This window comes from Passer montanus, unplaced genomic scaffold, assembly GCF_014805655.1.
Source record: "Passer montanus isolate IOZ18808 unplaced genomic scaffold, ASM1480565v1 scaffold33, whole genome shotgun sequence".
Taxonomy (NCBI): Eukaryota; Metazoa; Chordata; class Aves; order Passeriformes; family Passeridae; genus Passer; species Passer montanus.
In genome coordinates this window covers 1,239,013-1,265,409 of record NW_024368041.1, presented here as the reverse complement: position 1 = coordinate 1,265,409, position 26,397 = coordinate 1,239,013, and the positions used below count along the sequence as shown (strand labels likewise).

At 35.3% G+C, this 26,397-nt stretch overlaps 1 protein-coding gene across 1 annotated transcript in view; it reads left to right on the top strand.

Annotated features, from left to right (window-relative positions):
* Nucleotides 1-26,397, top strand: part of CSMD3 (CUB and Sushi multiple domains 3) — a 593,341-nt gene that overhangs the window by 55,618 nt on the left and 511,326 nt on the right. Inside the window, exon 2 of the mRNA XM_039715519.1 lies at nt 23,979-24,201. Within this exon, the coding sequence (XP_039571453.1) occupies nt 23,979-24,201 (223 nt within the window). The remainder of the gene's footprint in view (nt 1-23,978; nt 24,202-26,397) is intronic.

Below are 26,397 nucleotides of genomic sequence, written 5' to 3'. Positions count from 1 at the left end.
TTAGCAATATACAGTGATTCAGAGACTTTGATATTGTCATAATAGTTGTGTTTCATTTATTATTTGGACTGTATAATTTCATACTCATTATCATTGTGTAGATGCAAAAGGAAAGAATAATTCATAGAAAGGTTTATTCTAGAGTGTTTTGTGGTGGATATACATCTACTAGTCTGACTGCAGCTCCAGTTAGGTTTTGTAGGATGCTCTAGGTTTAGGAAAGGAAGAGATTTCTGAAGAAAGAGCTTTGGTACATTTTTTAATCCAAGAAAAACTAGAGAAATCTTATAAAACTTGAGAAAATTCAGTGGCTGTAATTTTGTAATCACATAATGTAGTGATAGGCAATAGTATCTGGACCATGACTGCTTGTATGCCTATGTAATGTAATTGTGGGAACTATTTTCTTTCCATTGGGATAGCTTATCTTGCATTTTTACTAAATTCATGTGCTAGCTCTTTTCTTGCATGAACAACTTCTACAGAACACTGGTTAAACATAACTTTACAATGTATAATTATCTTCTTTTAATATTCAAGAATGAGGCAAAATAATAATTTCAGAGCATCTTATCTGAACTGCCTGACCTATCATTTAAGCACTCCATCATTTCATATACCCCATTTCTATTTATCTCTTTTAAATTGCCTCCTTTCATTCATTCTCACAGTATCTCTGCGCATTTTTTTTTTCTTATAATTTCTGTATTATTTCTAAAGAGAAATGAACGTAGTTGATCAGTTATCAGCTGTCTTATATCAGTGTACCTTTTTGGGCTTCAACAGATTTATTCCAATATGTATCAGAAGAGAGTGTGATTTAGAACTTCAGAGAAAGAATTTTCAGGTGCATTAATTCAAAATAAAAACATTAAATGATTTTTGTGTGTTCATATACAAATTTTTAATTAAAAATATTTTAGATTACTGTTTCAGTGTAATTTAGATTTTATTCAGATAATTAAAATTATGTCCAGTTCAACCAGTTAGTTTTTACTCAGAAGTGTGTTAAATTGTATGAAGCTATGTTCCTTTTCATCTTCTTTCATTTTCTCAAATACATTTTTGTGGTCCTTACAAGCATCCTCCTGACTTTTTCCATCCTCCACCTCTCGAATGATTTAATCTCTGTAAAATTCTGATATCTCTTCCTTTGCCCTTTTCAAAAGTCACTATCCATTTAAAGAAAAAAGAGCTCCAGTACAACATTATTTCTCTCCTCTATTACACTCCACACAACTTACAGCCTGATGCAAGTAGGTATTTCATACACCAACTTTTGAAGGTATCTGTATTCATACAAATTTAGAACAATGAAATTTGATTTTTGCTTTTTTCATAGATGGTATAAGCTCCTAAGAAGGGACAGGCAAAGGAAGATAGGCTGTGGTGTAGTGCTGTATGTTGAGAAGAGTTTCAGTTTTCTAGAGTTTGATGCTGCTGATGATAGGTTTGAGTGCTTCTAGTTAAGAATCAGAAGACCAAAAAAGCAGATAACATGGTGGGAGGTTGTTACAGACCAACATCAGGATGAAGGGATGGTGTCACAATAAGACACAAAATGAATGACATTCACACGCTGAGATGTCCAAGGCAAAAAAGGTGCATTTTTTCTGGACTTTGATATTTATAGAATTTTAAAAGTGACCATGGATTGGAGGATGAAACTGCCACTTCTCCAGATACACTGGACAAACCAACAGTCTATCAATTTTTTCCTCCTCCAGAAAGGAATGAAAAACAATCATTAATTACATGAAAATTTCATTGCTCCATTACAAACATGTAAATATCAGAAGGATTAGAAGAAACTTAGAAGAACCGGGCGACAGGATTGGTTAAATATTCTACCAGCAGATGGGAAAACTATCATGATTAGTATCTCTAGTGGGGGCTTCCACTTTCCAGAAGTCTTCTGGAAATAAAATACAGCAGAAAGAAAGCAGCCTAGGAGATTCCTCATATCTGTGGAAGATAACTTCCTGTCACAGCTGGTGAGGGAGACAGCTAGGAAAGGAACCTCTTTGAGAATGAAGAATTTGTGGGAGGTGTGATGGTTACAGACCGATTTGGACATAGTGATCATGAAATTATAGTTTATGGTTCCCAGAGAAGTAAGGAGCAAGCCTGATAGAACTGCTACCTTGTACTTCAGGAAGGCAGACTGTGGCCTGTTGGGAGCCCAGTTGACAGAGTCCTTTGGGGTGTAGCCCTGAAGGGCAAAGGAGTCCAGGAACACTTGACATTCTTCAATAAGGAAATCCTAATTATGGGAGCAGGCTGTCTCCATTCACTAAAAGACAAGCTGGCAGGCAAGACCATTCTATATGAAAAAAGAGCTTTTTTTAGAACTTGGGAATCAAAGGAGAGTTTATGACCTTTGGAAGAAGGGACAGACAACTCAGGAAGACTACAAGGATGTTGTGAGTTTATGCAGGGAGAAAATCAGAATGGCCAAAGCCCAACTAAAACTTAACCCAGCTGCTGTTGTAAAAGACAATAAACATGTTTCTAAAAAAACACAGTAGCAAAAAAATAAGGGCTAAGGAGAATCTCCATCCTCTTTTGGATCTGGAGAAAAGCCTAGTGACAAAGGATAAGGAAAAGACCAAGGTAGCTAATGATTTCTTTGCCTTGGTCTTTAACAGTAGGACCAGCTCTTCTCTGGTTCTCAGACATTGGAGCTGGAAGACAAGGATGGAGAGCAGAATGAAACCCCTGTAATCCAAGAGGAAATGATCAGTGACATGCTACACCACAGGGAAATAGGAAATCTATCTACAAGAAGGGTCAAAAGGAGGATTCAGAAAAGTATAGGCCTGTCAGCCTGACCTCTGAGACAGGGAAGGCCCTGGAGCAGATCATGTTCAGTATCATGACACAACATGTCAAGGGATGAGACCTAGTCAGTGGGGGTTTATGAAAGGCAGCTCCTCCTTGACAAACCTGATCTCCTTCTGTGACAGGATCACCTGCTTTGTGAATGAAATAAAGGTTCTGCACATGTCTACCTGGGCTTAAGTAAAAAGCATTTGACAATAGTTTCCCAGATAATTCTCCTGGAGAAACTGCTTGTTCATGGCTTGGATGGGTGCACTCTAAACAACTGTCTCTATGTCTAGGCCCAGAGGGTGGTGGTGAAAGGAGTTAAATCTAGCTGACGGGCAGTTGTACATGGTGTTCCCCAGGGCTCGTACTGGGGCCAGTTCTGTTTAGTATCTTAATGATTTGGTCAAGTGGATCAAGTGATCTTTCAGTCAGTTTGATGATGACGCCAAGTTAGGTGGGAGTGATGATGATAAAGAGGGTCAGAAGGCTCTGCAAGGGATCTGTATAAGCTCGGTCAGGGTCAACCTCAATTGTATCACATTAATCATGGCCAAGTGTCATATCCTGCGCTTGGGTCACAACAAACCCATTCAGTGCTACAGGTTTGGGACAGACCATCTTGACAGCTGCCCAGCAGTAAAGAATCTGGTACTGAACATGATCCACCATGTACCCCTGTGGCCAAGAAGGCCAACAGCACCGTGGCTTGTATGAGAAATAGTGTAGCTAAGACAGTGATGTCTAGTACTAAGTACTAAGTCTGGTGGCCAAGAAGGCCAACAGCACCCTGGCTTGTATGAGAAATAGTGTGGCTGTTGGTACTAAGACAGTGATGGTGCTTGGCACTTGTGAGGCTGCACCTACAATGCTGTGTCCAATTTTTGTCCCCTCACTACAAGAATGATATTGAGGTGCTGGAGTGTGTCCAAAGAGGGGGAACAGAGCTAAGGGAGCTGAGAGTGTTTAGTCTGGAGAAAAGGAGGGTCAGGGGTGACCTCATGACTCTTTACAACTACCTGAAAGGAGGATGTAGTGAGCTGGGTGTCAGTCTCTTCTTCCAAGTAACAATTAATAGGACAATACAAAATGGCCTTGACTTGTGTCAGGGGAGGTTTAGATGGAATATAAGGGAAACATTTTTTCCCCAAAAAGGTTGTCAAGCATTGGAAGAGGCTGCTCAGAGAATTTGTGGAGTCAACATACCAGAAGAAATATAAAAAAGATGTGTAGATATGGTGGTAGATGTGATATTTAAGGGCATGGTTTAGTGGTTGACTTGGCAGTGCTGGTTTCAATTCAGTGATCTGACAGGTCTTTTCCAATCTAAATAGTTCTATGATTCTAGATGCCACCACAATGATCAAACATGTATTTCTAGTCACCTCCTTACTAGCATCCGTATCAATGTATTATCTTTCAGTGTCATGTGCCAATTAATTTATGGTCTTTCAAAGCATTTGTAAAGGATTTTATCCTAAGCTCTTTGGGCATTCAGATAAGTCATACCTGCTCTTTCTCGTCTGTGACACTACTTTGAAGACTGCCATCTTCAAACACAATTTTTTTTTCCTTTTTACTGTCTGGATTGTGCTCTTCTGAATGTCATGACTTTAATTATTGTTGTTTTCAGTTTTCCAAAATCAAGTGTGTGAACAGCCCTTTAAATACCAGTTTTTCTTAGCAGTCTTGTTGAAATTACAGTACTATCTAATTAATGGCATTTTAAATATATTTTGAAAGTAATTTGGAAAAAAAAAATAGCAGAGATTTTTATACCACTCTTACTGCAAAAGAAATAAACTGAATAACATATGTTTTTTCTTGTCTTTTCCTGAAGGCAGAGGAGTGGAGTGAAGGGCATGAAAGTTACCCATTGAGCATTTTTTGAGCAGTTTTCTTCCAAATCTAATGTAAATATTCTACTTGCTAATCATGTCTCTATAGCCAGACTGTGTAAGACTGCAACACTTGCAGTTCTGCTGTCATGTTCTAACTATATTTTAGCATCAATAATAAAACAAATACAATGTATTTTGTAGTGTAATAAAGGAGGAAAAATAATAGTGGCAGGAAATAAAAGTACATCTAATTTGGAAGTGCTTTGTGATTTTGCAGGTAGGAATTTTTTTCCTTTCCTTTCTCTTGGAGAATATTTTTGTCTAGCAAGTCATTTACAGCTGTTTGAAGGGCAGTGAACTTTATAAATATCATTGTGCATAGCTGTAGTATCTTTTCTTCTCTGTTTTTGTATTTTTCCTAAGGCAAGGCAGCAATGATTATCTTAGTTCAAAGTCAATGTTGCTATGTCATACTGTTATCAGTTAGGTCTGATCTTTATGAATTAATGATAATGACCTATGAACTCCTTTATCTTAACTTTTTATATAAATGTTTTGCCTTATAGAATCCCAAAGAACATTAAGTTAGAGAAAATTAAAGAGAAAAGTGACCAGGAATGTCATAATTCTTGAACCCAGTAACAGCTCAGTGTAAATCTTTAAGAATTCTTTCATCTCTCTTGAGCTCATTAGCTGTAATAATCTTCCTTATTCTGGGTCAGTCATTGAAGTGTAAAACTCTCAGGGATATGATTATATTTACCTGTTGTTAAGACAATTTTTTTTTTGACATCTAAGGACTGATGAGAAGAGTAACTGTAGCTAATGCTCCTGCATTTTTCCTTAGGCATTTTGGAAATCTTGTAACTCAGCCAGATGGAATATTCTAGTATGTTTCTCGACATTATCCCAATGTCATCTTCCCCTGTAGCAGGTAATGCAAGCCACAGAAAGGTTACTAGCTTAAGTAGGCAATAAATTCCCATAAAATGAAATTTAAAAGGCAGATTAAGAGATGTTTTCTCTCATATGTTTTTAAAGAATTGCTGTTGACTATCATTAATGTTTTATATCTCATTCCTAAAACTACTTATCTCTACTTTTTTTCCTTCCTTTCCACATTAGCATACAAATTAGAGAAGTAGTATTTTAAAAAAATTGTACAAAAATACAGCATACAATTTATTACATTGAAGACTTGTTTGAGAAAAGAATTCATGCAGAAGCTAGAAGAAAATACTGAAAAAAAATGGAACAGCTGATTGCAACAAATATATGATGAAACAATATAAAGTAGTAAATATAAAAACATAGTGTTACCAAGATGTTAAAGTATTGTCCATCATACACTGATACAAATATAGCAATCTTTAAAATTTTTCCTTATATGGGAATTTTAGTATTTGGTGTCCAAAATTAAATTAACTATAAAACATAAGGATGTATATAAGCTGTCAATAAGTAACACAATTTCATTTAAATTTTTTCTTGTATTTTTCATAGTATAGTAAGGTAACTAGAAGACAATATTTGTACTTAAATGGTCATTGAAGAAATGCATTTCATGACTGGCACAAACTGGGTGCCGTGGTATTTCAAAAATTGAGATGAATTTAGTACAGGGCTTAACACTTAGAAGGAAATCAGTTAAACAGGCTGGAATTACCAGCCAAAATAACAAAAAAAAGGGTTTTTTTCCAAAGCAGGGGTTATGTATAATATTAGAGCCATCAATATTTATGGATTTTAAATTTTAAAAAAATCTATATCTTGTCTCTTTATAAAACCAGAATCTTTAATTGATTGTGACTTGTAAGAAACAAGTTGTTTTGATTTATTCCTGTTCACATGAAAAAAAATCAATTTAGAATTTCATAGAGGCATGAACAATTTTAAATAGATTATTTCAATTATTCTTGCTGTTTATTAGTCTGTGTGGGGTCATTAACCCTACGAACATTTAGGATTACATATTTACACAAGGAAAATATTAAACACATCTGGAGGCAAAGTAGACTAGAATGTCTCACTTTGAGAGTTTGCATAATTGTTTTGCTGAAAAGGACCATCTAGGAAGGTATTATTCATAATTATTGAAAAATTGTTTTTGACAAGGCATTGCTAATAAGAATAAACACAGATTTTTCCGTGGTGTTGATAAAGTACAAAGAGAGTGAGTTAAATCTTCAGATTTTCTTCATACTAAATATAATTTTGCAATATACCTCAGTGTTGTTAAACTGCATGTTTTATTAGATGGAGCAAATGTTTTATAAGATGGATTAATTGGAGTTAATTGCTTTAAAATTCCCACTGGACTATAGGGAGGTTTGACTGCAAGTGGAGAATTTTTGTGAACTTTTTTTTGTGAACAGAAACACAAAGTATCAAAAGGATCTAGACAACATCCCACACTTTCTAAAATGAAATCTAAAAGTATATTGACTTTTTAATGTAAATAAAAATTCTTTTTCTTATCAGGAACAGCCTTATTCTCAGCGTTTCAGAATATTTGGTATACACATTTTCAGTATATAATCTTCTAATTCAAATTAAAGGTAATGTTTGATTTTTTTTGTTTTGTTTGGTGGCTAATATGTTAAGACCAGTGGCACTTAAAAAAAATTAAATCACAATTAAAATTGATTTTGTTTTCTCTTTTTGTTCTTATAACATCTGTCAAACAAAGACAGATGCAATGCATTCTAGCATTATTCTTTTAATAGCTAACAACTTGGAGTGGTAATTTGTTTTGTTTCTTAAGTACTGAAAAGTCCTCTCTGAAGTTTCTTATTGCATATTTGAACTTTCAGAGAGCTTTAATGAACTTCTAAGCTTTGAAAAAAGTTGCAGAATCTGTGCATAGGAGATACCTGTTCTTTAAATGGAGACCCTCTCAGCTTTCTGGTGAGTTCTGAGTTACTCCATTAATCAATGCAAATCAGTGTTTAACCTTGATATAGCAGCTCATATTACATATTCAAAAAGACTTTCCAGTATTAATGATCACAGTGTCTTAGTAGAACACAATTTTTTTATAGCCTAGCAATCAGGATTTTTGAATGCACTGAGTAGCAATTGTATTCCCATCCCTGCAGTGTCAATCATACGCAGTTTGCCACCATAATTCAACAAAGTCAGTACATCCTTTACACCCAAGAAGTAAATGCTGTTTTTTAGAAGTTTTTGGGTTCACTGTGCATTGGCTCCAGCATATTACAGTGTGTTAATACCCTAGTCACATCCCTCAAATTACAACAAAGTAATTAAGAGAAGCATAAAAATATAATTATATTTTGTTTGAAAATTCTGTAATTTCCGTGCAGACTGGGTAAATTATTCATACTGGATGTGGATTTCATTTTTGCTTTATTGTACTGATAGCATAATCACATAGTCCTAATTATAGAGATAGTAAATAAGAGAGAAAAGAATATACCACCCATTACTCCTAAAGAAATTTCTGCTGGCACACTAAGGACTAATTAAAATTCATTATTGCATCACATTTTGTTACAAAAGTCCGTGTGGGAAGGAAGGAGTCAGAGGGTTACTGTTAGGATATTTTTCAGTGAGCATTTTTCTTTCTCTTCAGTACTTGTTCAAATGCTTCAGATTGTTCCCATAAAGCTGTTGCTGTTGGTCGCTGGTGTCATGTGGGCTGGGGCATTCTCCAGTGTGGAGCATTCATTTGCAACGCCTGCAGAGCTAATACAATTTTCAGTTTCTCTCGAAGAGCTGGATAAGCTGTATTGCTGTCACGCACTGTTTTCTTCACTGCCATGTCTCCATCAATTCTACCTTGCACACAGAAAGATCTGATTTAGGATTTGAGACAGAGGCAGAGAGAAGTTGAGCAGCCTACTTACCTTCTGCATTTTTTGGATCTGGGGGAGAAATTTCCATAGAGTTGAAACAAACCAATTTGATGGTCCTGCCATTACCGAGGTGCGATGACTTCAGTTATTACTGTCGGAACATGCTGACAGTTCCATAGAGTTGAAACAAACCAATTTGATGGTCTGCCATTACCGAGGTGTGATGGCTTCAGTTATTACTGTCAGAACATGCTGACACATTTTGCCTTGCTGTGCTGGCCATGTTGCATTCTTCTGCTCATCCTACAGTGGTGGCAGCAACCATGGCAACTCCATGTTGTAATGTGCAAGTTGGAAATGGAGACCAGACATTGAGCATGCACTGCTCAGGTACCTGGCCCTCATCTCTTTCAGAAAAGGCAGAGAAAAAGAAAACACTGTGAATCTTACAGGTAAAAATTACAAGTAAATACTGAGATTTAGAAACAACTGTTCATTTTTTAATTAATTTACTTCTGTCCTTGCCTTGCTAGAGAAAAAAACCTAAAATAATAATATAATAATTTAAAAGGACTAAAGTATTGGTGTATCTTTGGCAGGATTCTCTCACTTGATCTTAGGCACCTGAGGAACAAGTGTCTGCATTGACCTAGATATTTAAGTTTTTGTTATAGCCAACAGAATGGAGTCAGTTTATTTGATTGCAGTCTGATATACAGAACTAATCATCACTGAATCTATTGTCCTGAACTTGACTGACAATAACAGGAGCCTTCCTGTTAGGACATTGCAAACACCCACATTTAATCAAATTGTGCTCTTTATATCTCATTTATAAGCAGATGAGAGAAGAATAAATGTCAGTACTGGAACATAAAGATGACTTAAGCCCCTGGACTGCATTCAGTAGCTAGAGGACTCTGGATATACTGGCAGAAAAGTTACTGACATGCAGTTAAGGCTGAAAAATAAATCTGCTTTTACAGAAACACAATTTGCAAATTTGGATTCAATCCTAAGCAACAAATTTAATGAAAACTAAGACACTCTAGAAGACATGAGCATGAAGCCGACTTGCAATTAACCTGTGTCAAATACTCTGTGGGACACATAAATTGGGAGAACACAGAGACTGAGGACTTGAAATTGAGTTTAGTATAGCCCAGTAATTACTGTGAACAGCTAGCTATTACATGGGATGTCACTCTTAGTTAGACCAGAAGTTCATGTTGGCACTAAGAAACCTGAATGAAAATGTATTTGGATATACATTCAAAGAGGTTTTGATTGAACAGATTTTTATTATATGGAAGGGAAAAAAAGAGATAAATAGTTAGACCCAAACATGCCAATGAATTCTGTTTCCAACTGCACCAACCATCTTTGAAGAGAGTGCCACATAAGGTGATCTCATCTCCTCTGAAACAGGTACTGTGAAACAATCAAAGCTTTTTTACTGTGGGGGCAGCCTTTTACCATGCCCCGCTTCTCTGGTATTTTTTTACCAAAAATCAATCCAAATTCCACTCCTACACCATACATGGGGTGAAATTGATAATTTCCTTATCACAAGGATCATTTTGGGCTATTAAAATAAATATTTAAAGTAATATAGTTATGTGTGTTTTCTATCTTTCTCTTTCTTTCTTTCTTTCTTTCTTTCTTTCTTTCTTTCTTTCTTTCTTTCTTTCTTTTCTTTCTTTCTTTCTTTCTTTCTATATTCACACACATGCATATATATAGAAATCAAGTATTTTAAAAATATTTCCCATTAAAAAGGCTGGCTCTGTATTCATATGTACTTTCTTATAAACAAACATTTGCCTTTGCTAAGAAGAAGCAGAGAATCAGTAACTAATAACAACATCTCTTTGGTTTAGGGAAAAAAAGCAGCATAAAAAAGAGGTGAGGGTCCTAATATTTATACTAAAAGGAACCAAAGCTTATTTTTTAATGCCAAAATAAAAATCAAAGTAGAAAAAAATAGTGCTCCCTCCTGAAAATTTTGTTAGGTAAGACACTGCTATTATCTGATATTTAATAAAAAGAATATGACCTGAGAAAGACACAAAGGTTTCTCTCCTCATTGGTTTCAATTGAACAAGCTTAGTACTCTGTTGAGATTCTTTACTACTGGGGATATTTCAATGCAGTACAATTTGTTTCAAAGTAATAGCTTTCCTGCTAAAGCTAGTTTGTCATGTCAGAGGGGATGATTATTCATGATAAGCCACTGGCAATATTACCAGCAATTTTTAAAAAATGTAGGGTACTGATTAATTTCAGAAATATTAGCTACTGAAAGCAGACATCAGTACTGCAGAATGGATGAGACACTTGGAGTAACAGTTGCCAAAAGGTGAAATAAGCTAAAACTTGGGAACACATCAATTACAGATATAAAGTCACACAATGTAATACAAAATTATGTGTTTTGCTTACTTGATCAGAAAAAAAAACACTGGACCCTGCTGAGTATTAATGATAGGGAGGGAGGAACTGAATGTCTGAGACTTGGGCTATTGTACAACAAATTTTCATTAGGTCTCAAAAAATAATTAGCTGCTTTTTTTTGTTTGTTTGTTTTGGGGTTTTTTTGGCTGATACAAGCTGAAACCCAAGAAAAAAGACTCAGTCTAGACATCTGCATATTTCCCATGCATAAATTGTTGGCATAGGAGTAGTTATGATGTAATAGTATGTAAGAGGTATTAGTGAATACACAATACCTAGCACATTAATAATGTCAGAATTCCAATCAGCAGACACGGCAGAAAGTAAGTAATATGCCAGACTCCTTTGTCCCATACAAATGAATATGAAGACATTTTGCTAACAATATTTCAGTGTTTGCAATAATAATTTTTAAAATAAAATGGGGTAACTGTCCTCTAAATCAATTTTACATTCCAAGTATGCTATCCAAGTCAGAACTACTTACCTAAATATTTTTTCTTCCTGTTTCTGTTACTTCTGTGCTGCAATGTTTGACTTTATTCCTTTGGGGTATATTTTTCCATTCTTAAAGATTTATATAAACTCCTTTCTTGTGACTTTTCACATAACCTTTTTGTCTAACTTTGTTCTGCACTCCCAGTTCAGGTGATCCAGCATTTTTGGCCAGAAGATGTTGTTGGCAGGAATATGGAAAAAAAAATGGAACTGAAAATATGATCTTCAGTTCTGAAGATCAAATGGTTTTTTCTCTGATGCTAAGCTGGTGTGGTTGGGTTTTTGTTTGTTTCTCTGTTTGCAATTTTCAATGGAATGCAGGAAGAGAGAATGCCAATGATGCTATTAAATATTTACGCCTCTTTCCCATTTCTGCAAATGGTCACAGTGTAGCTTCAAGTTTTTTCAAAGCAGGCAGAGAGATAATTATTCTTTTCTTGATGGTGATGATTCTTCATGGGGATGTTTATCTCACATGGTAGGCTGGAAACTTCAGCTGGGGTGGATGAATCAGTTCAGGTTGTCTCTCTGTACCTCAGAGTCATAGTAAGGGCAGCTGGCCAGAGGTAATTCTCATCAGCTGATGTTTAAAACCTGGCTGTTCCCATCAGCTCCTAACATTTTGGCATAATATGCTGATTTCCTCTTCAGCCACTCAGGGTATGAAGTTCACCTGTCTGCCTCTACAGTGAAGCTGTACTTGTTACTCTCTGGAAAGGACCAGAATAAATATATGGAGTATTAGCAACAGCTTCACTAGTCCTGTGATTATTGGGACCAAAATAAAATCTGAAACAACACTCAATTGTGCTGCCAGGCTCTATAGCATTTTAGCATTCTTATCTCTACTAAATAGTGTAAAAAAAATCAAGAAGCTATCAGTTCCAGAGAGATGGACACATTTGTACACCTTTTGTTGTAAACAGTTTTAATACCTTTTATTGAAAGTTTTTCGAGACTTTGAAGTGCTTTCCATGGCATGGAGAAACAAATCTCGGGGTTTTTTTTTAGAAAATTATTTTATTTGTTAAATACCGCATATTTTAAAGTAAAATCCTCTGGTGATGATGTTTTCTTTCTAAATTGAAATAATTATGTATATATATAAAGATAAATTAGACATTATATAATATAATTATATAAACAATATTGATAATACTAAAGTTATTGTTTTCAAGATATCAATGAATTAAGTACCATTAAAAAATCTTACAAGCTCAGATATTACATTAACTAACAACAGTCTTTATCTTTTGATCTTTTATTAGCCTAAAATGTCTCAACAGACTACTGAAATTTATATTCTGGCTTATGATAATATATATATATATATATATATATATATGACACATAAAAGTACATTGTAAAGAAGTTTATCCTTTGATCTCCTGCAAATTCAGAAATATATAGCGTGAATAAATTCAAAGTTAAAAATTGAGCATAACTGACAATATCTGAAAAATTACTTTTGGATTCAGATACCTGAAATTATTGAAAAAAAAATCATAGCAGTCTGTAGATTTTTAGATTAGAAGAATTTTTTTTAATATATTAAAATCATATTTCAATCAAAAATTACCTTTCTTAGAAGTTTTAAATGTAAAAGACAGAATTAATTTCTGTTTATAAAAGGTGTTTAAATTTTTCCAAGATGTTTAAATTGTGCTCCCTTTATTTTTAACAACTGACAGAAACTGTACAATAATGTCAAATTCTTCATGAGAAGTTCTCCTGATCTCCCTGCATTCAGTTGACCCTTATAGAGTCTTTGTCTCTTTGAAGTGGTTTTGGGATTTTCTCCACTATTATGTGATCTGGAAAATGAAAAGCAGAAAACCCCTGGAGTATATCAAAGACTGTAGCTGGCTTTTCCTGCTGCTGCTTCCTTTAATTCTCAACACAACTTTAATTTTGCTGTCCTCAGATAGTTTAGGTACATGGAGTGCATTTGGTACAATGGTCCAAATCCTGCAGTAATGGCATTGCAGAGTAGCTATTGACATCAAGATTTATACATGCCTCACTGTGAAAGCTGACGTTTCACTGAAGAAGGCAATGTTTTAGAAGCATTAAACACTAGTTATGCAATTATTTCTTAAATTTATAGCAGAATATCAAAGGTCTGAATTTCCATATGACCTAAAGTAGGAATACCTTTATTTTATTTTGTAAATATTGTATTTTTTTAAGGTCATCTCTGTGAGTGAATGCAGAGAACTAGGTTGTTTATGTCTAAAGTAATCTGTGCAGCCACAGAAGTCTCTCTTTCACTTTTTGGAAAAAGGAAACCGGATACAGGAAGACTCTCTGTGGTAGTGTTTAGTAAACACTGTTCAATTTCTATTGGCAGAAACTTTAAACATAGCCTTAATTTTGTCCTGATTTTCCAATCCCCGTGTCTTCAGAATATTTTCTAGTCTTGCTGAAGTCACTTCAAACCAGCATTGTATTTATTTCATAGTGCTTATTTCCTACCTGAATGCTTACTAAAAATGTTATCCTTATTCTGACTTTTTTACCCCTTCTCCCCACTGACTTTTTGAGTTTGAGTGAATCTATGGTGTTTTAGAAGGTTTTTAGGAAATGTTTCTTTCTTTCTCTAAAGCTATATATGAATTTCAGCAGATTGCTTAGATTTACAATAATCTTTTCCATCACTTACCGGAAACTGCTGCAAGATTTCCAACACCAGAGGAAACATACTGTGGTTCCCTTCCCTTCCCTTCCCTTCCCCTCTCATTTCTTCTCTTCACTAGATTATGTCTCTCTGTAAATCTCTTTGCAGTGGTCCATATCCCAGATCTGAGATTTTAATGAACCAGCTATATAATGACAGAGGTTTACTGTGTATGCCAATGGGCTTTAAATTTAGGGAATTTGACCCAGCATTATATTGTCTGTTTTCCTGTCACATTAGAATTAATTTCAAAACTAATTAATGCTATGGGACATTTGAGCTGTAAAAGTGTAGTACTAAATCTATCTTAATTTCTTCAGAAGTTACTCTTGTTTCAAATATTATTTTGTAGAGGGTGTTTCCCTATATTCCACTATTGCCAAGAGCAAAGACTCTTCAAACACCTTATTTACTGTTTCCCTTGATTAAGAATTTTTTTATTTACCAATTTTACATTTGTGAAATTGTTCATATTGTTAATTAATTATTCTGATAGGGAAAACACAATTTACTCTTTGTATTTTTGCAAATAAAATTTCTCCAAACCCTGTTATCTATTCATGTCCCAGAGACCCAAAGACCTGTACTTTAAAGTAAAGTAAATTATAAACTGCTTTAGAAGTAGTTTGACCTGATACTGCAGTTGTTGTATCTTGCTGTTGTCTTCATGAGGTTCTGATGAAAAGAACTGGCTACTGTTCTATCTAAAGAACTGTGTTTTCTAAAAGAACATAACACTTCAAAATATGTTGCCAGTACATAGTATTCTGTGAGTGGTCTTCCCTGTCATTCTGACTTGCTGGGAGATGATTGTAAGCTAACTTTACAAATATCACGATTTAACTATGAAATTAACAGTTTCACAGGTCACACATATGATTTAAAAAAACCCAGCAAATAAAGAGCATTAAAATCTTTGGACATGTGGCTAGCTTTGCAGAGAAAGAAATAGTGAAAAGGATATGTAAAATAAATATAATTCTTTCAACAACTTATCTTTTCAATGGAATCTCTGTTCCTGTCTTTTCCACAGAATAAATTTGCTATGTAATCAATCACAAAATTTGCATGAATTCATTTTCAGATATGCCTTTGATATAGTGTTCTCTTTAGGGCTGCTGGGAAGATTCCTGATACAATTTCTGATTGCATGATGTTTACTTTCCATTTTTCAAGGAAGAACTGCAGGAAGAGCAGGTAGATGACGAAACAGTGTAAGCTCAGAATACTAATGAAGACACTTCACAATTCTCCTAAAATAAGGAAGCCATAGATCAAAACATTTATTCACAGGAGTGAGAAGCAGGATGGCCAAACGCCACCGAGATGAGAAATTCCATTATTTGAAATCAAAATTATCTTTAAAAAAACCCCTGAAAACTCTTAAATATCTACCTACACTCTCCACAAGCATAAAAAATGTGGTTGCCCCACAATCCTCTAGTGCTCATATGTATGAAGGGAATTAAATATGGCAGGATTTCAATCCCAGAGAGTATTTTTAATTTGTTCTGTGATGAGATTCCAAATGTCCTCTCTTGTTTTTATGTCTAGTTCTATTGCCCAGATGCTTGTCACATCTGAGAGATTACCCTTATCTGGCTGCATGAGCAAGGAGGCAGTTGTTTTGGAACAGATGATCCCTTGTCTACAAGGCACTGAGGTATTAGGTGAGGAATAGGAGAGAAGTATTGAAATGTCCTTAGAAGGAAAGTTAATTACATACTAGGGATAAAATCCGGGGTGTATTTCAGCTGACTTTGTTGAAACAAGACTTTCATCTGTGGTTCTGCTACCACTGCTTTTAGAATAGAAGCAGAAGACTATTCCATGTCTGAGAGTTATGTATAAACCAAAGTAATCAAATGCCTAAAGGTGAGTTAAAACCCCCTCTATTTTTTTGTGAAGCTGATAATCTTCTATTGAATGACTTAGAGATTTCTAGATTTATGTTTCACCTTTTTTTAAAATTCCTCAAAGACTGACAATACTATTGAAGCAAAGTCCTCTTTGTTTTCAATTATAGGAAATGACAGTTTTCTGTTGTAGAAAAAGAAATACAAACAATGGCAATAAATCTTTATTTCAATACATGTAATAAAAATGGTATGGCTACTTTTGTTACATGAGATCCAGTTTCTTATTTTGCTACCTTTCTAATTTAAGCCTCCTGCTGCTCAGAATGTATTCCATGTGAACGTCAATAGTCCTAATGTTTCTTAGACTTTATGTTTCTCCAAACATAAGTAATACACTCAAGGTTGACAGGAGAGAACAGAAACTTTTGTCCTTCTAGCAGTTTTCACAACTAAGACTAGTGGAAGACAAGACTAAAAAATATTTCTAAACCTCTTTCAGAAAATGTGTCTGTAAGAGAGATAAGAAATTATTCTCTGGAGGAAAAGCAATACCTCCAGAAAGTGTTTCAAACATGGTGATAATATACAGTGATTGTGTCTTTTTGACTAGTATTCTGTAGCAGTTCCACTGATTAAGTTATAGAGTTTCCAGTCAACCCTACCAAAAGATTGGAAAAGTCATTTTGGTACCTTGTTATAGCTTATACAAGGGCAAGACAATCTATCTTACTCAGTCATTTATCAAAAAATATAACCATCTTTTCTTATAGCCTTAAAATGATACAAATCACAGATAAGCTTCTTTTGAAAACTTCATAGTGTCTAAACTGCATAATGTCCCAATTTCCAGTAAGTTGTGCAGAGAATAAGCATCAGAATATGTTGTTTGAGAAAGCAAATGCTTTTACGAACAAATTGAAATAAAATGGCAATTTAGTTAAGAAATCCTCAATTACTTGGAATTCCTAAGAGGTGATTTTCAAAGAGGTTCTTCAAGGTTCTTTGTGCACTTCACAAACTGAACATTTTTTGTGGGTGTTATGTTTGTTTTTGTAATAAGGCTTTATTAAGCAGGTCTGAGATTTCCTTAGGCTAAAGAAAAGAGTCTTAAATCAAGGAAATTTGCATTATATGTCAAAAACCCCAAGAATTATTTACAAAAACAGAAAATAAAAAAACAACCCAAAAAGATAGACATTACCAAGACAGAAGAAGTTGTAACTGTGAGAGCTGGAGCAGTTTAGATTCCAGGGACACCTTACAGAAACCTTCCAGTACCTAAAGGAAGTCTACAAGAAAGCTCGAGCAGAATTTTTTAGAAGGATGTGTAGTAGAGAAATAGTTTTAAACTATTGGATATTAGGATTAGATATTAGGAAGAAATTTTTAACTGTAAGGATGGTGAGATATTGGAACGAGGTCCCCCAGCTTGTGGATTTTCCATCATTGTAGGCTGGGCAATCTGGTCTAAAGAAAGGTGTTCCTGCCCACAGCAAGGGTTTGGAAATATACAATCTTTATGGTCCCTACCAACCCAGACTATTTTATGGTTCCAGGTTTTTATTACTTTGGGAAATTGAAACATATGACAGTAACAATTATAGGCAGTCAGGAAAAATATTAAATGTAGACTTTTCTCAGCTGGTAGAGAGCTCATTATAAAAGCTGCTATTGGAGCTGAGATAGAAGTGAGAATTATTTGAAGTACAGAACATCAAGTTAAACAAACACAGAGATCTATAGGAATGCAAGATAGTGTTTTCTGAAATAGCAGGATCTCTAAGGCCTTGTGGCTGACATGGTGTCCTGGTTTGGAGTAAATTTGTGAGAGACCCTCCAAAAGGGTTTCTCTAAAAAGCAGATTCAAGCAGCCCCTCCCCAAACTGGTTCGGGAAAATATTTCTTTGAAGAAAAGTGGAAAAAACCTGTTTATTTAACAGGCAAAGCATTCACCAACACAAAAAAAATGAACAATATTAAACAATAAAACCTTTTGCTACTGGCTAAAAATCAGAAATTCCCCTTGGTGGGCTGTAGCTTGGCTCACTCAGTTTGTTATCAGTCCCTCCAGCGCCAGAAATGCCACAACCCAGGCCTGGCCTGGTGGCCATAGCTGTGAGCTGCCAGTGCTCTTCTGTGTATTGAGTCCAGAACAGGTTTAAACAGGTCCAAAGAAAAAGAAAAAACATAGTCCAGGGAACTTCTCTGCCTCAGCTAGCTAAAACTAACTAACAGCAAAGGAAAGATTTGTCCCGCTGTCCATCTGCAGACAACACTGTCCAGGAGCAGGAATGTGGAAGAGTGAGTGCAGTGTCTGCAAACAAACTCTGCTCTTCTCTCCCTGCCTACACTCTCAGAACCAACCTTAATGGTGCAAAACTTATTTGTGGGCTAAACAGACGGATGGGGATACGAGCATCATAAAGGCACCTGAGCACACGCGGATTCCTTCTCCACCGTGAGCTGCTGCCCAGGTGCAGTTGCTTCTGTCCTGGTGTGCTATGTGCAGGGCTGCTGCTTGCATGTACACCTCCCTGCCAGCACAGGGGAAACAGGAGAGCTGTGAAGGGAGAGGGGGCTGTAATGTTCTGGTAGGAAGGGACACCAGGGAGTGTCCTTAACAGTGTCTTAGGGTGTTTCAAACCGGGACAAGGAGTCAACAGTCTTTTCACATGAAAAAACACTAGAATAAGAAATAATCTTTCAAGCTGCTGGACAAATGGGGCAGGAAGACAAAAAGGTGGAGGGTAAGAAGGAACTAAGTCCAGCACATTAAAGGAGATGATTACCTTTCATATTTGTACTTGTGAGGAAAGTCAATAAAACTTTGTCTTATTGGAAGTTAAAATTAGTGAAAGGAGGCTTGTTTTTATGCAGAAAAGAGGCATAATGAGGATGGAAAAGAATAAATTAAGAAGAATTAAGACATGATGAAAAGTAATAGGAAGGTTAATTTTAAACACACTTAAAAGTAAAATACAATCATCACATCTGATGTGAGCATCCTATTTCAGTTTTATAAATGGGCTTAAAGATCTGGGAGTGAGGCATGTCAGGACAATCAAAGTTGAGATAGAAATAAATAATAGAATATAGAAATAAATATTGAGTATATATTTTACAAAACTGGATAAGATTGATAGCAGAAGAAAAGGATTCACAGCAGAAGGATGGGTTCACATCACTATGAAATCTATCTCTGTTGAATTCCAGTAGGTTCTTTGAAATGTTAACAAAAAGGATGAACATACAGGAACCATAAAAAAACTAACGTGATCATCATACAAGTGAACAGAAAGAGAATCCAGAAAAACAGAACAGAATTAGCAGAACAGTTTGTACTGATTTATGGTTAGCATGAACAAGAACGACTCTTTGCTGCCAAAACAGTCAGGTGATCAAAGACCACAAGCAGAAAACAGTGTTGCAGAAACATGTGATGAGCATGAAAGATAAGTGAATAAAGTATTCTGAATAGAACTACCATTTAGAGGGAGAAGAATAATTTTGCAAATAAAGGGACATGAACATGGATGACATGGCTAAGGAATACTTTAAGACACTTTAAGAATACTTTAAGAATGTTTTAAGATAGGTGCAAGTGAAAGAAATGAAAGGAGATCACGCTATCAGAAAAGATACTGAAGAAAAATGCAGTATATGAACAAATAATCTTCCATTTCCTTGGTTTTGTCTTAAAAGAAAGATAGTATTAAAAACTTAATTAAAAGCAAATACACAAGCAACTCAGAAATGTACAAGTGTGTTAATCAAGGCAGACTCAGTATAATTATCTTATGTTAATGACTATTATTAAAGAACACACTAAACAGGGAGATTAAATGAAAGGTGCAGAGTACTTGGAAGGTGAAAGTGTAGAAATATGTTATTAAACAGTATAATTGAATGGTCAGGAGGAAGAGAAAAAGCCAATAACAATATTGTTGAGTATTGAATGAGTGTAATTATGGGACATTCAAAGGCAAGGGGTATGGACATGATGTAAGAACTACTTGCTTTGTTAAAAGGCAATGAATGTTGAATAAATGGATTAAGAAGTGCTGTTACTGATGCTCCCAATAATCCAACAATGAATCAAAGGATGACAAATCAGGAAGAGGATCTGTGTTTTCTGATTTCAAGAAGTATTTATCCATGTAAAATTGATGAGAATTAAACATCTGAATTTTAAAATCTGGTAGAAAACAATGCAACAGAAACTTTGAATCATGCTATTTATTAAGAGAATCTCATGAGTGGTGTTGTTCATCTTCATATTTATTTCAACAAGAATTTTTCTTTTCTAGTCTAACTTCAAGCTTTTCAAAATTCTTTATTGTGTGCTTTGAATAAAATCATCCCTTTAATGAAAAACAGTTTGCTAGTAAAATCTGTATGGAATGCTGGTTCTGAAATCGAAATGAAAAAGATCACAGTATATGCTACCAGTTATTTCAGCATGAATTTTACCTCTTGAAAATAAATGTCATGTTTTCCACATTTGATCAGACCAGTCAGTTAATGTACGCTGTCTATTTTGATCATACCCAAGTTGGACTGCCAAGGTGAAGAGCATCACAGAATGAATTAACATATGAAAGCAGAGATTAAAGTGCATGTTGTGCACATGGATTGTGTAGGCATGATTTTTTATTTTACAGACTAAAAGAGTAGACCTATCAAAATCAAAATTCACTGTTGGTTCATTTGGGTTTTTTTTTCCATTCTTGGAATTAAAAGTGTATTTTCTGACACGTGCATAGCTGTGCTACATTGTGCTAGTCATCTCTGAGAAACATCCAAGGTATATCATCTTGCAGCATATGAATAATTCTCTTTTGTTACAGTTTGAATATGGAATAAAAGGAGTAATTGGAACTTGTATATATCATGGATGTTTACATTTCATATCTGTGTATGAATAGGACTAATTACTGGATTGAGTATGAAGCATTACAATTCTTAATAAGTAGCATGCTATCTCACAAGACTCTGTTCCTTCATAGTTGTGGCTCTGGGGTTTTTTGGTTGGTGTTTTTTCTTGGGATTTTTTTTTCTGTTTTTTTTGTTTTGTTTTGTGTTTTTTAAAAACATAATATTGGCAACAGTAGACCTATTGATGAGATTTTCTTTCTAGTTTTACTGAATTAACAGAATAGAGAATAGTCCATGTGTAATTGAAAGCTTTCATGAAATAGGTACAGCAACAAAGGTTCTGAATTATATAGCAGTATTATGATCTTGAGTCAAATTTATACTGTGTTTTTCATACTTGGTTGGGAGAGGTGGATGAAAAATTAACAGTGTATGCTATTTAATTTTCAAGTCTCTCTCTAAGTTTTTTTCTCTAACTCTATTGAAGTGGGCCTCAGCAAGAAGTTTCTAGGAAAAGCTAAATTAATAAATAGTGCACACAGCTATATAAAAAGGCTTATTATGGTGATTGTCTTTGGTAAGAAGTGTTAAAGTTCTAGGATATAGATCTTATGAGTAAATAGTTTGATTTTCCAAATGTCTTGTGCAAAACTGTATTCCAAAGTGCTAAATAAAACAGCTGAGCTTAAATAATAAATAATACACATAAAGAGGATTCAAAAATAGTTCAAGTATATGAGGGAGAGGCAGAAAGAGATAAATAAAACAAACTCCTAACAATGATGTTTGTGCAGGCACTGATATGAGAATGAATTCTCAAAGGCAACTTGCAGTAGAAGGTAAAATTTGCTGTACATGTCAGATGAGGTAAACAAAACCCTAATTACTTTCTAAGAGTATATTCCCTTCCTTTTTTGTCATATATATCTATGATACACTAATAATTTTATGAAAAAAGCAGTCATACTTCATAAGAAGCACCTTTTCTTACCATTGTAAATATATATGAAAAAGCTGGGATAAAAATATTGTACCTGCCATGCTTCTGTTGTCAAGAAAATACAAATAGCAATACAAAGTGTAAAATCTCAAGAGATTTTTGCTTAGTACTTCAGAGAAAGAGGCCTCTGTACATTTAAATGCTCAACGTGAAGACAAGCTTGTGAATATGCTGTGAAGATGATTTAACGAGCTCAAATATATACATGTGTGTATAATTTAAGAGTTGGCGTGTGGTTTGTTTGTTTGTAGTTTGTTATGAAATGTACATCATGTTGCTGTGAAAGAGCAACTCAGTGCTTTGTGCTTTCTCTCAGATGAAATCCCTCCACTAGAAGAGGAGGCTTGCTCTGAGCATTCTTGGGGAAGAGAAGATTCAAGGGTGCAAAAGGCAAAGCAGGAAAGCTGATCTAATATTTAAGGGATAAGAAAGCAGAAAGCCTGCAGAGGGGATATAGACCGATATTCAGACTACAAAGCTGGTGGAAAATAAAAAATATTCTAAAGTCCCAAAAGAGTTAAGAGCTGCCACAACTGAGCATTAGAATTTGAAACAAAAATAAGGAAAAGAACCTGCCCTGTCAGTACGCAGTGACTTGGGAAAGGCCTTTTTATAATTATTCTTGTTCTCTTATTTTTCTAAGGAAATGGATTTTATATATATAAAGGAAATTTGTTATAGTCCAACAAAAGTTAGGGTTTGAATGTAGGAGTAAATTCTGACATTTAAGAAGGTTCATTTTAAAAAGGATCTATCAGCAGAACAACTTTTCAGCTTTGATTCACTGTACTGAATTTGGCTGGGATAGTCTTAATTTTCTTTGTGGTAGATCCTATGGTCTTATGTTTTAGATTTGTGACCAAAACAATACTGAACATTTTATCAGTGCCTACACACCATCTAGGCTTCCTCTGCTTCTCATTCTTCTGGGAATGGGCAAGAAGTTGGGAGGGGACACAGAGGGGACATGTTGGGACATCCCCAACCAATAAAAGGGCTATTCTAGCACATACGGCAGCATGCTCAGTGGTGAAAGCTCAGTTAGAAGAAGGAGGAAGCGACCACAATAATGGAATGAAGGAGGAAGGGACCACATTCAGGGTTATGCTGTTTGTCTTCCCATGTAACCATTAGGCCTGATGTAGGCCTTGCTTTCCTGAGGTGACTGGACACCCTCCTGCCAAAGCAGCCAATGAATTCTTTCATCTGCTTTGCTTGCATGCACAGATTTTGCTGTACCTATTAAGCTGTCTCAACCCACGTTCCCATGTAACCATTAGGCCTGATGTAGGCCTTGCTTTCCTGAGGTGGCTGGACACCCTCCTGCCAAAGCAGCCAATGAATTCTTTCATCTGCTTTGCTTGCATGCACAGATTTTGCTGTACCTATTAAGCTGTCTTTGTCTCAACCCACAAATTTTCTCACTGTTACTCTTCTTTCTCTCTTCTATCCCACTGAGGGAATGGAAGGGGTGTGTGAATGTGTTGTGTGACGGAGCACCTCTGGGTCCCTACCTGGTCACTGCAGTGATCATCCACAACAACATCCACATAGGGTCAGCCAAAACATGTCAACTGTTAATATTTACATGAGATAACATAATGATGCAATAGATGGCTATTTCAGATTGAGCCCTTAAGTACAGAGTTTTCATAACCCAGAATTATTGATTAGGAAAAGCTTGTTCATAATAAATAGACTTTCAGTCTTTTCCAGAGCTAAAATACACGGAGAAAAAGCACAATGTTAATAGGTTTCACCTGTATCAGACCTGTATCCAAAGAGACCTATTTACTCTTCCATTTGACAAAAAAAGGGAATTTATATGAATGCTTTGCTTCATAGGCAAACAAATTTAGTCATAGATGTTGTTATATTTATTTTCAAAGATGCTACCATATGTCTTTAGATAAACAGTATGGAAAACACATTTGTTAGGTAGGTGGGATTGTTTTACATTAAATGGCCAGCATTTGTATAAAAAACATGGGCTGTACCTTTCTAAATGCAGTAGTTGCTAAAAAATATTTTGATTTTTTTTTCAGAAATCATGAATTCTAGTGGTGTATTCTATAAAAGGTTGATATAAAAATGGATTACTAACTTTTTCTTTTCCTTGATATTTTTTAGGATTTATTTATACCTGTGGTGGAACTTTAAAAGGACTCAATGGCACTATAGAAAGCCCTGGCTTCCCATATGGATATCCAAATGGTGCAAACTGTACCTGGGTTATAATAGCAGAAGAAAGAAACAGAATACAGATCGTCTTTCAGTCTTTTGCTCTAGAAGAAGAATATGATTATTTGTCATTATATGATGGGCATCCTCACCCTGCAAACTTTAGGACAAGGTAAAGAATAAATATTATTAAAATCTCACTTGTAGCAATAAATAAAAAAAAATCTGATAAAATAGTTAAAGCTAATGTTTTTAAATTATGGATTCTTTCTTAGTCTTTAAGGTGTGCTTATTCTAATTAATCAGGTGTCAAAATGTATATCGTGCTTTAATTCTGGTTAAAGTAATGGCTGAAATTAATCTAGCCCTCATAAAATTGGTCCCAAAGAAACATATTTAATTTAAAAGCATATGAACACGGATATATTTAATGTAAAGTGAATATGAGATTGTGGAGGTCTCAGTTTGCATGACCTAGTATCACTGAAACTTTTGTAGTCTTTGCAACAGGGAGCTTTTTATAGAGATCAGGAAAAATTTAATGAAGGTAGACTAGGTAATTTTTTTTGTGTGTGTGTTTGTATATTTACATCTTCTAACAAAAAGGGTTTACAGAAGTGAAAAAAACCCGTTTAAGATATCAAGAGTGCGATGTGCCACAGAACATATTCTGTCAGATCCTACTTCAGAGTCTTAGCCCAGATGTTCAGTTCTGGAAGGCTGCAGCTTACGGAATACATAACAATTCTACAATGCCAATAGATATATTACTAATACATTTGCTAGTTACCTTTAATATCATCTGCCTTGACTTCTGTAAGACAATTTGTCATTTACCTAGACTTCTGTAAGGCCTTTGGTATTACCAAACAATATCCTTGTTATTAAAGGGGAGAAATTTGTATTTAATTGAGTGGACTGTTTGATGAATAACACAGTGGCCATGTGGCCATTATCAAAACATTGCATTCAACAGCTTGAAGTACAATTAGAAATCAACAACAAGAGGTGTCCCTCGGGGGTCTGTATTCAGACAAATACTATTCAATATCTCTGTTAATGATGTGGACAGTGGAAATGAGTGCAGTCTCAGCAAGCTTGCAGATGGCACTGAGGTGAGCAGTGCAGCTGATTTGCTTGAGGGGAGGGATGCTATCCAGAGGGACATCAGCAGTCTGGAGGAGTGGGCCAATGAGGTGAGGCCAAGTGCAGCATCCTGGTCAGTTCTCAGTATCCATACTGACTAATAGATCAATGAGCTCAAAACAGTCTTGCAGAGAAAGACTTGGGGATATTTGTAGATGAAAAATTGGACATGAATCTGAAACACAGATAAGAACTGGAGCACCTCCCCTACAAAGGTAGGTGGGAAAGCTGGGGCTGTTCACCCTGGAAAAGGGAAGGTTTTGTGGAGACTTGCAACCTCCCAGTATCTGAAGGGGTCTACTGGGAAGTTGGAGAGGGACTCTTCCTCAGGAGCTGTAGTGATAGATCGAGGAAGAATGGGTGCTAATGGAAAGAAAGGAAATTCAGGTTAGCTATAACAAAGAAATTTTTTACTGTGAGAATATTTACACTGGAACAGGTTGTGGATGCTGCAGCCCTGGCAGTGTTCAAATACAGTTGGATAAGGCCTTGAGCAACCTGGATTACTGAGAGGTGTGCCTGGGAGGGTTGGAACTAAATGATCTTAAAGGTCCATTCCAACCTCTTGAAATTCTGTGAATCTATAATAAGGCTGGATATGAGGAAGAAATCCTGTATAAAGAATACAGTAAGATTCTGCAACAAGTTGCCCAAAAAAGCCTTGGCTTTGTGTAACATGAAAGATGTCCCTTCCCATGACAGTGGGGTTAGAACTAAGTGATCTTCCAAACCAAACCATTCCATGATTTTATCCTGTGATAAATAATGTAATACCTCTTCCTAATCAGGGAACATCTAGTTTCATTTTACTTTGCATAACACTGCTCAAAGAATAGCGATGTATTTTTATAATATTTTATGGTAAATGTTGATACACTGGTAATGTTTTTTTAAACTATTGCATAACAATCTGACATCTGATCACTAAAAGGAATATGTAACTTGATACTACAATGAAATTAAAAGAGTGAAATTTTACATCTCAAATTTGTGCAGGATATAAGTTCTCTTAAATGGTTAACAGTCAGCAGATGCAGAGAGGTGCATCTCTAATTAAATTGTTTTCCTTTGTACTTCTGTGTTTTCATTTCTGTTTCATGAGTGCTTGAATACAATTCTGATATCAGCTGCAGGAAAGCGGGAACCCATGGATAAAAGATTTGAGAGCTGTCTTCCACAAGTTTTTCTCTTTTCTATTCACTGCTCAAAAGATAAAACTGAG